Source organism: Barbus barbus (assembly GCF_936440315.1).
Source record: "Barbus barbus genome assembly, chromosome: 6".
NCBI lineage: Eukaryota > Metazoa > Chordata > Actinopteri > Cypriniformes > Cyprinidae > Barbus > Barbus barbus.
Genome location: NC_136734.1, coordinates 25,263,793 through 25,276,792, shown reverse-complemented (window position 1 = coordinate 25,276,792; position 13,000 = coordinate 25,263,793). Strand labels below are relative to the sequence as shown.

Below are 13,000 nucleotides of genomic sequence, written 5' to 3'. Positions count from 1 at the left end.
ATATAATACATAGAACAAGAATAGATCTGTAAAATAATTAAGTAAATATGTACATGTATACTTTTCTTTCTTTTTTCCCCCACAAGCAAGAAAATATTTAGGACATTGTTAAAAAAAATAAATAAATAATGATAATAATAAAAAAAATAAAAAATAAAAAAACGCCTTTGTACAACATGTAAGAAATGATCTTGCTTCAGTTTTGTCCACTGGCTGATAGTCTTAGTTTGTGGCAGGCTGATACATATCTTGCTGCTGTTGTGATCATTTTGGAATTTTCTCCTAAAATGTGACTTAATTTTTCTGCATTTGGTAATGCCATAAAATTTGGTTTAATTTGGGGAAATATGCAGCTCTAATGTTGTGATAGTAATCACAGTGCAGTAAGAAATGTTCCTCTGTTTCCAGCTCTTTCTGCGAGCACAGTGAACACAGTCTCTGTTCTCGTGGCTGCCATCTTTGTCTGTGCCGTCCTCTCTCTATAGCCAGACAGTGATCACTCAGTCTGTACTTCGTTAGTGTCTTTCTTAATTTGTCTCTTTTCCGGTGTAAATACAGCTCCATCTTCTTTTGTATTTTAGTTGCATCTTTCCAGTAGGCGATGTAGTTTTGTTTTTGTAACTGTGTGATTTGGTTGGGCCTGATTGTGCTGTGCTGGTTTGAGTGTAGTGTGAGTACCAGTTGTAAAAGTGCACTCTTCTGCAGGTTCTGCTCCTGCCACTGCAGCCTCAGCTTCAGCCTGGTAAGAGCTCGGATCACTGGATTTCAGGTGCTGGTGGAATTTCACAGCTCTCTTTTGAATATTAATTAATAGTGGATATTGTCCTAATTCAGCTCTGCACAAGTTATTTGGGGTCGTTCTGTTAACTTTTAAGATGTTTTTACAAATTTGGGTGTGCATAATTTCAATTTCTTCTTTTTCCCATTTAGAGAAATCTTGGGTTTTTAGAGGTCCCCATATCTCACTGCCATATAGTGCAATTGGTTCGATTATTGCTTTTAGGATTTTTAGCCACGTTTGAATTGGAATTTCATACTGAATTGTATTTTTGATCATATAGAAGACTCTCAGTGCCTTTGCTTTCAGTGCATTCTCTCTCTCTCTCTCTCTCTCTCTCACTCTCTCTCTCTCACTCTCTCTCTCTCTCTCTCACTCTCTCTCTCTCACTCTCTCTCTCTCTCACACTGATCCAGTGACTCAACATAAAGAGGAAACACTGCTCCACTCTGCGGCTGGAGCTCAGCACACTTCACTCTTCAAACTGCTACGACAAGCCAAATGTGATGGTTTCTTCTTGAAGACGATAAACTGAATTTATCCATATATTGTGAAGCCACATCCAACTGTTTTTAGTTTACACAGTATTAAACTGATTCTCCTTTGAAGGGATAGTTCACCCAAAAATGCTGAGTAAAAGCTGAGTAACTTTTTTTTTTTCTTTTGTTTAACACGAGCCACCCTTTACTCTCATTGTTTTTTCTCATATGGGGAAAAAGTGAATGTTGACCGACACTGTCATACTGACTAAGACTGAAAAAAGTCTGTTAGTCATGCATGCAGGGTTGAAACAACATGAAAGTGACTAAATAATGACAAGAGATTTTATTTTTGGGGAACCATCCCTTTAACCCTTTTGTTGAACGACATTTTGTAGATTTATAGTGAAAGGTATATATATATATATATATATATATATATATATATATATATATTTAATTAATTTAATGGTGGTAACCAGTGGCGTTGGGGGCTTGAGCCCCTGATGTTTTGCCAAAAGCCCCTGATCTTTTTTAAGATAGAGCATTCACTTCACAAATAAAATATGTTTTATTAATTTTAATTTGTTCTCCAAGTACTAGCAGTCCATCTGTCTGTGATGAAAAGCTGTCTGCGCTGCTATTATGTTATGGATATTTAAATAGCCAGATCGACAACGATTGAGCTGTGTTTATTAAATCCTTAAATCATGTAACATTTACATTTTAAAATCTGCTGACCCGAGGGCAGTTATGAAACATCTTTTGTATCGTTATTTCTGCATTACAAACATTCAAATAATCACAGAAGTACTGGAATAAAAGTTTATAGTTCGGACATAAACATTGTTGTCTACAGTAGCGAGCAAAATAGAGAAAACCTGACTTCACGCTTCAAATAAAGATTGTATCAATTACATTGTAACACCTGCAGGTGGCGACACGTGACTTAAAAAAAGAGATTCCTTCAAAAAACGTTGATTCATTCAGGAATGAAACAAGTGAAGTCTTTATGAGCGATCGTTCAATCATTCTTTCAAATTTTTTTTTTTTTTTTTTTAACAATACGTTGAATATAGAATAAATTTTATAAACAGATTGTAGCAATTTGCATTTTGGCAGAACCTCTAGAAAATTACATGCTATTTTGTTTAGTTGTCAATTTTTTCCAGAATCATGGTGGGAGAATCGTGATATCTATTTACAAAAATGGATTCTCCATTTATCCAGAATCGTGCATCTCTAGTTGGAAATGTATCCACACATAATGTAAACAAATAAATTAATTTAATGTCAGATAAAGCATCAAAGATGTGGTTAGTGAGGCTCAGTATCCAACGTATGGGGACGGCCCTAGTGGAAGAAAACATACTAAAATGTATTTGAAATATATTTATTTTCTGCTAAGTATTCTACAAATAGGGGAGACCGGGGATGAAAGTAACATTTTTTTGTTTGAGCATCAGTAACTCAGTGGTTAATTGTTTATGCTAGATCTCTCAAAATTTGATCTATCAGTCACATTTGTCTACTACAAATAAAACTCACTTAGACGTGTACTGCATAATCACAGATTGTGTGAGTTAATGTCAAATACAAAGAGTTCCTTGTTACAACCTACCCCACTACTGGGCTGAGTTGTAACACAGGCTGGGGATAGATGTAACAGTGTGGAGTAATTTGCTGAAATAAGACCCACATTTCCAATTTATGCAAAAATTTTATTGAAGAACAAAGAATAATCAGTTCTGAATAAAGTGAACCATTTAAAATGATAAAAACATTATACTTTATATTGTATTCCTTTTCAATTTAGCACAAAACAATTGCTGTGTGTGTGTGTGTGTGTGTGTGTGTGTGCACTGTGTTCCTGTCACAAGAGTTCAGTCACTAACTGTGTTGCCATCTACCTATTTTTTATGTGCAGTTGGAATGCTGGATGGAAATGTCAAGATGCACAGAAATTCTAAAAATGTGCCCAAAAAACGTATGTGCTCATTTGAGACGGATAGTGTTTTTGTACAATAAAAAGTTATGCGCATAACCTATGATGGAAACACATTTTACATAAATCCCTTGGTGTGCAATAAAAACCTCACATGACTTAATAGAGGATGTGATTGGATAACTGGACTGTTACAACTATCCCCACCCCAAGCAGCCATAGCATAGCTAACTTGGTTTAAGTTAGCATGAATGCTAAACATCAAATTAAACTAGAGAAACAGCTACTTCAGGTTAAGTTAAAAGATTGTATCTACAACACAATGATTGCTAGGCAAAAAATAATCTTATTGAAAAATATTGGTTTCTTTCCTGAAAATCAGTTTTTTGGTCATAAAATCTACAATGTTGCTCACATTCACATGCCACTTGTCCTGTAACATTAAAAATGTGAATGGAGTGTATGATATTGATAACACAGCTCTTTTCTGACTTATCAAACTGAACGTGTTACAACACTCCCCGGTCTCCCCTACATTTATATATTTATGTGCAATAAAAATACCCTAATTGTACTTTTGGAATACTAAACTAGTAAAATTAAAGTCTGCTAAATTGGAACAACTAATTTTGTACTTAAGGCACTTTAACTGTGCTGAAGTCCAACTAAAGAGATACTGAAGTATTTTTGATTGTGCTAAAGTGTACAATCAAATTATACTTCAGGTACACTTTAAATATCTTGCATTTAAAGACTGATACTATATTACAGAGATCATACAATCCTTATTAATAGTGATAGTATAACACATTTTAGGCATAATATTAAGAAATGTGCATTGTGCAATAAAGACATACTCCAAATAAAGATTACTTATAATTTTATGTAATTGATATGTTAATGTATTTGAAGTATGAAATAAATGTATAAATAAATTAATTATGGTAAATTACAGTATGATAAAAAAATACTATGGAAGTCAACTGTTTGGTTCGCTACCACCATTCTTCAAAATATCTTCTGTGTTCAACAAATGAAATGTTTGGAAGAAGTGGAGGATGAGTAAATGACAGAATTTTTATTTTTGGGTGAACTATCCCAAGCATGAAAACTACATTCAGTATATAGTGACAACCAAATTTACATTTCTGTATATCTGCCTAGTGTGTAATAAGAATAATACAGAAACACAATAATAGGCCTATATGCTGAAGCAGTGGCAGAAGATAATGTGTCTCTAAACAATAATTTTACTATTATTATTTTTAACACTAACTTGAATACATTGCTTCATCGTGATACTTGATTATATTCCAGTTCATATTTACATGAATCGTTTTGTAATTTCTGTGTCCTAAGCATGTTTGTTAACGTTGCATTATTAAAGAATATAAATTGCTAGCAAACAAATGTGTGGTTTTGGCATGTCATTCAGATTGCAACACTGTCTGTAACTTGCTTCAAGATGGCGAGTGGTTTACTGGACACCAAGAATCAGAAGGATTCATGTTCCACTAGAAAGGATTGATTCTCAGACAAATGAGCGTTCAACATTGTTCCTAGAAACCAGTCATCAAACACCTCAGTGCTTTCATTAGAGACTTAATACTGGGCTGTTGTAGCTGTTCTTAAATGATCAGGACAAACATGTTCGTTTCCAGCACAATTAATGCTGTCTGTTTTAAGCATCGATTAAACACAATGCATTCAACTGCTTTGATGTAATTCAGTCCATTTATATATATTTTCCAAAGATCTCCTATTATAACCAAGTTCCTAGACTTCTAGATTATATATTTTTGCACTACATTTCAATAAATGATGGAAAGAACTCATCTGAGGACACTGGTGGTGGTAAACAGCAAGTATTTAATTGAAATTAAATTAAAAAGTATGAGTACCATATCTATTGCGTCATAATAACAGGTACAGTATAGGGGTTATTTATGGGGGAGGGGTTCATGTAATTGTTTTTCAACACAAATATACAATGAACATTCAGCTACCACAGTTTTGCACACTAGATACTGTAGTAATGCAGTCTATCACAAGACCACCAAACAGGGACAATCCGTGTGTATTTCATCAATTCTGGGATCAGTCCTCAACATCCATACATTAGAGTACAAAAAGTCAACCCAAGAGTCGTGGGACACTCTGTATATCCACCTAAAGCTGTACACAAAACCTTCAGGATCGACTCGTTAGATAATGCCATAAAAATGAGCTTAAGAAAGAGAAAACAAATACAACATAATGCCAAAACATACACAATACACTGACACAGAAAGTCAGCTGTGTTAGACATGCAACCAAACTTGCTGAAAAATCATAAAAAAAAGAAAACAAAATAATTGCATAAATACTTTGTACAGTTCATCTTACTGTAAAGAAATGCACCCTTTCAAAATAATACCCCACAACATAAAAATGCATCTGATAAAACAGTGATTACTCCATTTCTTTGTCTTTTCTACATGTCAAGGTGCAAAAACTATTTCAGACTGATATAGCCATTTGATCTTTGAGCTGCTTGTCGACAGCAAAATCCCAACAGCTTTATGATGTTATGATTGCACGCTGAATTACAGTACATTACTATAGAATAATTCAACTATAAGGAGTGCATATTAGGCTGTACGGAAATCATACAACAGTGAATAAAACAACTGCAATGGTAACAAACGTTTCATCTTTTTAAAGTTGCAAGTGTCAGACCATTTAAAGAAAGAAAAAGAAATTCTCTCTATTAATCAAAGCAGCACTTTTGATAGGGTATTGCCCACAGTATCAAAAAGCAAAAAGAAATCTCTCTCTTTCATAGTTTTGTCTAAGGTAAGGAGAAACCAGGCTTCCAATCCATTAAAATCGTTAAATCCCTTTTTCTTTACACATGATAACATTCAAGCTACAGTTTTTCGTGAAATGTGTGTGGAGTGAAAACATCAGTAACTATTGCTTTCCTAATCTACAGACATTTACACTGGTGCAACATCGCAAATGGTTAAAATGGTGAGATTTTATGAATTAGAATAAATGCATGTTTTTACTAAAAAAAAAAACTATTTTTAAGCTAGTGTCAGAGAGTAACATTTAAGTTGTCTAATTCATATTAGTTAATAACAGATGAAGAATGAGTCAGAGAAGTCCCACACTAATACAAAATGTACAGTTACGAAACATGAAACAAGCAGGAACTCTGACACTTCAGAAGCATGTTTGATATTAGTCTTTCAATTGGTTAGAAACATTTCTGTCTTCGGTCACATAACAACTGTGAATCATTTAAAGGTTTAATGAATCCTGTCATTTAAAAAAAATATTTTAAAGTGGTCTTTAATCTAAATTCTTTCATTGACCTGTTAAAATAAGATAAGAGTTGCAGGTTGGCAACAAATTTTAAATGGAAATATTTATCTATGGCAACTGGCTGATACTGTGGGCAACACAACAGAACGTATAAAATAAACACAATTAAGCATTTGCATAACTAGACAAGCTAGTAATGTCAACCCACAAACATTTATCAACATTCATAGTCCCCAATATTATTCCCGCTGGGAGGCTGTGACTTGTGACATCGACAACACACACACTCGCAGTTTTGTTCTTTTAAAGCCAAGAGTGATTTTTAACATACTGTAATACTATATTACAAGCAATGTGTTGTTTTGATTTCTTTTATCTCTTAATAATGACTTTTTGTTTCACTGTTTCTAGTTAAAAATGCCATTGTATGTATTTACAATATAAACAAGTGTCATCTCATTTCATCAGGAAGCGTTTTATACGCATTGCTTTTTCTAAATGTAATGCAGACTTTGTGGATGATACCAACGAGATGACGAAGCATACTGCAAAAGAAAAAGCATGAATGGAAAAGTAAACTAACAATCGTCTCTTTTGAATCGTCGCACTTCTGCAGTGTAATTATGAGCATTAGTGATGTCATTTTGGTCTACGTCAGTGCTTTAGATTTTGCACGGGGAGCAGTGAAATCTTTTTTTTTTGGAGGGTGGTTGGGATTTTGGGCTTTGGGCATGTGATGCGGGGTGAGGGTGAACTAGTTTCTCGGGCTTTCTTCAGAGCCTCGCTCATGCTCCAGGTTATAGTAACAGTTCTGACACACACGCACAGGAGAGGAGATTTTCAGCCGCTTGATCTCTGACTGGAAGCGACTACACCTGGGAGAACAAGCAACACATTTTTAAACCCTTTCAAGAGATTCTAAAGATTACACAGCACAAAACTGATAAAAAAACGCAAAAAGATAAACCACAAACAAAGTAATTTAAAGATTATGCAACACAGATTACTAAAACACAAAATAAAAAACTGCAGTGGTCTTTTTCTCAATTGTTTTAGAGAAAAAAAACAAAAACAGAAAACAAAACAATAAAACAAAAGATAACTAACAGTACAAAAAAAGAAAAGAAACAAAAAACAAACATAAAAAATATTTTTTGTTTTCCAATTTTTTGTTTTTTTTACATTTTCCAATTGGTATTAAAAATAAATAAAAAAACAAATAACACTTAAAAGGTATTTAGTTCACATATTATAAATATTATTGCAAATCTGTCTTACTTCTGGCAGAAGACCTGGCCACAGTTTCTGCAGTGATGGCGCCTTTCAGTGAGGGAGAAACGTACAGTGCATCCAGAGCAGCTGTCCACCTGCTCATCCTTCACCCAGTGATCTGCGGTAGAGCGTCCGGGCTGATCACTGACAGACCAGCTAAACACACGGCCACGGCTGTCACCTACCAGGATCTTACTGTGGTCTCTGAGTACACAAGAACAATTACGGTCTTGTTAAAGACAATTTATTTGAGATGCTCGGATCAAACACTGGCATATTAATGTTAAACCACATTAGAAACCAGCTTCTCTTTTCTCCTCATTCCACCACAAACACAGAGAACCTACTTTGAAATGGCAAGCGAGGTGATTTCCGCAGGATGAGCATTGTCCTTGCGGTCAAACGCTGTGTGCATGGTGAGTTTGCTCCGGAACACCAGCTGTCTCTCCCATCTGTAGCCTGTTTAAGAGACAAAGCTAACGGTGAAGAACATGCCAGTTGCTCACATTAAAGCAAAAATACAAGAGAACAGCACATGAATGACAATGCAAATGCAAAACTTTGAAATCTATGAATTAGAAATACAGTACATTTTGATAAAATTCAAATCTTTAATGCTCTCACTTTGGTTTAAATCCTAACTTTTCATGTACACTGTGATTCCGATGATATAATTTGTAATGAAAATGTATTAAATTAGAAGGAAATCAATTAAATTAATAAAAATTTAATTGACAATTTAAAAAATAAATTAAATTAGTAAATGCATCAATTTGATCAAAATGTTATTATTTAGCTTATTTAATACCGTAACACTTTCATATCATCTTTGCAATTTTTATCAATTAACGTAATGAAATTAGTCTTTTATAGATTTATTTAGGCAATTTTGCTTTTAACTGAGACAGAACAGCACAGAATCTGACAGGAAGCGAAGTGGAAGAGAGAGGGGGGGACAGAATTGGGAAAGGTCACTAAGCCAGGACTCAAACTCGGAGCAAACTCAAACTCAAAGCAACCGCACTATACGTTCTGCCCATGAGGCTATGTTTAACATTTTTAAAATTAGAATAAAACTATTAAAAATTTAAATTTAAAATTAAAAAATTTAATTAAATCAGTAAAATCAACTAAAATATAATTAAATTAAATTAGAAATACATACAAATATAAAAAAAAACTACAAAACAAAAACAAAAAACGCTAAATGTCACGACTATTAATGTACTGCACCTGGTTTGAGCTTGTTGTACGACCGAGCCTCCATAGTGCTGGGTTGAAGAGGCTGTGGTCCATGCGGGGGTGCTGAGTGCGGTTGTAAATGTGGCTGCGAGGGAATTCCCGGTCTAATCTGGCCCTCTGAGTAGTTTACAAAAACAAAGCCGTCCTTCTCGTCAATACTGAGTGTGTCTGACCAGCGGCGGGAGTCGTCAGAGCTGCTGTCCACCGACCAGGAGGCTCCGGTGCGAGGTTTGGGTCTGTGGACCGTGCTGCTGGGCTGGCTGTTTGAGGTCCGAGGTTTAGCATCCTGACTGAGGCTGGTCTCCTCTCCTTCAGACTCACTGCTGTCATCCTCTGGAGCAACACGACCCTCTGGAAGAACAAGATTTGAGATTATTTAATCTGAAAACATCATCTAAAAGTCAGAATAAATTGCTGTAATGCAAAGTACAGGCTAAAATTTATCAAAATGTTATTCATTAGTTGGTTTATTGGTTTAAAATAAATATTTTCAAAAGTCATGTTTTACCAATCTCTCCACAGCAGTCTGGCACATCGGGGGGCTCTACAGGCTCTGGAGCAGGGGTTTCTGGAACTTGGAGGAACTCAATTCTCCAGAACTACAAGATAAAGCCATCTGTCAAGAACTGCTGTCTGTTGACACTTTAAAAGACACAGAGTGAAAAGAAAGAAAGTAAATTACGGAGAAGACCATTACCCTGACAACACCGTCGGAGTGTCCCGTAACGATAACATTCTGTGTGTCCCAGTCATTCATCTCTGAGATGCAGCAGCAGAGGATTTGTTGGCTGCGGCCGGTGAAAGTGTTGGCGCTGGCGATGGGGCTTCCATTGATGCTCCACACATGGATGTAGGTGCCAGCACAGGACACTATATCACCCTATACACAGACACACAGGGTCTTATCAAATTCCTAGAACACGTCGGTTTTTTATTATGAGGATTCAAGGCAAGAATTTAAATCAGGAGGCTCTTTCTTTTTTTAAAGTAGTAATGGTCTCACTTAAGTAGAAATTAATTCCTTTTCAGGAATTTTTCAAAGGCAAGCACATTTTTAAACTGTAAAGTGTACTACTGTTTCCAAAGAGCTTGATGAACAGATCAAATTAACTTCATACCAAAAAATTTTGATGAGTTGGCAAACATTTTACTTCTGCATAATAATAATGTGGTCTTTTTCATAAAAATTTCATAAAAATATAAAATATATTATATTTGTTATTGCCTCAATAAACTATAAAAATGCTAAGAACTTTTCCACATAGTTTTCTGAGTAATAATACAAATAAAAATAATGATAGTAATACAACAATAACAATAATAATATATTATTTTTATATGTATACATAAATTTATAATTTATTAACAAATTATTTATTACCCTAATAAGGCATACAAATGCAAAGACCATACAATGCAAAGAGTGCTTATTAAATGGTTAAAAGGAAAACTGAATGTAGTTTAAACACAATACTTCTGTCTACATTATTGTTGACTCACAGTAAGCTCGTTGATGCAGAGCGCTGAGACGGGAGCCCGATGGCCCCTCAGCTGGGTGACGAATGACAGCTTATTCAGGTCCCAAATGATGCATGTACGGTCCCGAGAGCCACTCACGATGATGTGGTAAGCTGATGAGGCTGTGAGACATGTAACTGCATCTGTGTGGCCCAGAAGAGCCTGGAAACATGAACATATACATTAATCAATGCATAAAACATTACAATTAAATAAAATTAATTTATAAAGAACAAATAGGTGTAGCAAACAAGTCTAAAGGAAAACTTAGTTTTAAAAACAAATTGAGTAAAAAAAAAGTAAATCAAGCAAGCAGCATTTAAACAAATATAAAACAAACCTGTTTGAGTGTGAGGCTCTTGGCTTTCTCTTTGGAAGTCCCGGTCTCCCATACACAGATAGCAGTGCTTAATCCTCCAGTAGTGACCAGTTTGGGATTGGGGCAGATAGCACACAGGATCTGTCCCCACTCAGACAGGCATTCATATACTACAACCGCCTATGAGACAAACACAACTCATGAACATCAGACAGCTGATACAGAAAACGAAATACACAGAATAAACCAAAAACACAAGCTTAAACTTTGCTGTGTCTTAATTAACTCAAAAGGAAGGTGAAAATAACATTTAAAAAAACATTTCAAGGTTTCCACAACACCTGTTTTCAACATATTTATGACAATAATAATTTTTTTTTCTTAAGTACCAAATCAACATAGAATGTTTACTGAAGGATATGAATATTTTCCACTTTGACACAGCAGACTGGAGTAATGCCTACTAAAAATTCAGTTTTGCCATCACGGCCATAAGTTACATTTTAAAATTTATTAAAGGTGGGGTATGCATTTTTTTTAAAGTCAGGCCCAATACCAAAACAAACTTGTAGCCAATCAGCAGTAAGGGGCATGTCTACTCATGATGCAGAGGAGAGAATGCTCATCAGTGCACATGATGGACATTAGCTGAGCCGAGCGACGACAGAAAGATAGAGATGGCGGATAAAAAAAACAAAAGAGAAAAATGTCTGCGGAAACAAAAAAAGGCTTACGCCATGTCTACACCAGACAAAGCGACCGTTGAAAATCATTTGAAATCCATGTCAATATGTCATAAATAGAACGCGGCAGCTGTTTACTGTCGGGGATTTGTTGTGTCAGGGCGTGGCATCCAGTGTAGACAGCATCACTGATCATAATGAGTTCTATAGTATTTTGTCACACCGCGCCACTCACATCCGACCGGTGTTACGATAAGGCAAGAAGAAGGACCCATGTAAATATCGGATCAGCTTTCCAGCGCTGGAGAGAACTAAAAGAGCGGGAAGGCCTGCGATCGGACGCCGAGGTTGCTTTGTTTCTTCTCAATAAGTGAGTAACATTGGTTTTGCTTTGTTTAACAGAACTAATCATTGCCGTACGTATACATGGGGCATATGCCAAAATAGGGTCAAGACCCTTTTGGGGTAGGGGCGTGTTTGTTTTGGTGATTTCAAATGTCAACATTGGCTACCAGAAATCACTTACCCCACCTTTAAAACAGAAAACAGTTATTTTAAAATCTAATACTATTTCACAATATTTTACTGTATTCTCAATCAAATAAATGCAGCCTTGGGGAATATTAGGGAATTCTTTCAAAAAACATCATAAATTATTACAGACCCCAAACTTTTCAACTGTAGTGTAGTTATAAATATGCAAAGTTTTGCAGATGCTCTTTTCCTAAATGCATTTCAGGATCTGACAGCCGTTCACAGCAGATGCTGAAAACATGAGCAAACAGAAGAACTTGTATGTTGCGAATGACCTTGTCAGACTCGTAGTTGGAGAGGCGGCAGCTGAGGTCTGCATAGCCCCAGGCGAAGGTTTTATTCCAGACAGGAGGAACCAACACCTTGTTCTGCTCAACAGCCAGAATGCCCTTGTCAGTGCACACTATCTGACCCACTGGCTCCTTCAGCTCTGTAAAACACACGCCACACACAGAGCTCATTAAAATGCGCTCTACTGTATGGCTAGAGAGACGCTAGCAATATTTTACAAAAATTATTCCTGAACAAGTTAAGTTAACAAGTTAACAAATAAAACCATACATGAATAAATTGTTGATCTGACTTTGATTGAGCTCTGTGATCATAACAGAGCATGTAATGCCACTGTATACCTCCATCTAATTTGCATTACCTTTGACAGGGGTGAGAGATGGCCGCAAGTTGTCCAGATGATGGAAGAAGATTTTGTCTAAGCTGGAGTTGAGTGTAACAGGTACACCAGGTACCTCTCCGTTTGACTTACTGCGCACTCGCTTTGGAGGATGGGGCTTCTTGAAAAGCTAAAAGAGAAGAAACACAGAGGTTAAACTGGATACGAAGGATGTACAGTACTGCAGAATGGTGCCAAAAGGTAATTGGTCACTTAGGTAACACAATTTAATTGCATTAAATACAAAATAA

At 35.7% G+C, this 13,000-nt stretch overlaps 1 protein-coding gene across 1 annotated transcript in view; it reads right to left on the bottom strand.

Annotated features, from left to right (window-relative positions):
• Positions 1 to 5,051: 5,051 nt before the first annotated feature.
• Positions 5,052 to 13,000, bottom strand: part of LOC306871722 (WD repeat and FYVE domain-containing protein 3) — a 62,224-nt gene continuing 54,275 nt past the window's right edge. Inside the window, exons 55-64 of the mRNA XM_079419839.1 lie at positions 12,732 to 12,879; positions 12,355 to 12,509; positions 10,884 to 11,042; positions 10,526 to 10,705; positions 9,723 to 9,905; positions 9,534 to 9,624; positions 9,017 to 9,376; positions 8,131 to 8,242; positions 7,790 to 7,987; positions 5,052 to 7,386 (exon numbers count right to left, since the gene is read on the bottom strand). Of these exons, the coding sequence (XP_079275965.1) occupies positions 7,266 to 7,386; positions 7,790 to 7,987; positions 8,131 to 8,242; positions 9,017 to 9,376; positions 9,534 to 9,624; positions 9,723 to 9,905; positions 10,526 to 10,705; positions 10,884 to 11,042; positions 12,355 to 12,509; positions 12,732 to 12,879 (1,707 nt within the window). The 3' untranslated portion in view covers positions 5,052 to 7,265. The remainder of the gene's footprint in view (positions 7,387 to 7,789; positions 7,988 to 8,130; positions 8,243 to 9,016; positions 9,377 to 9,533; positions 9,625 to 9,722; positions 9,906 to 10,525; positions 10,706 to 10,883; positions 11,043 to 12,354; positions 12,510 to 12,731; positions 12,880 to 13,000) is intronic.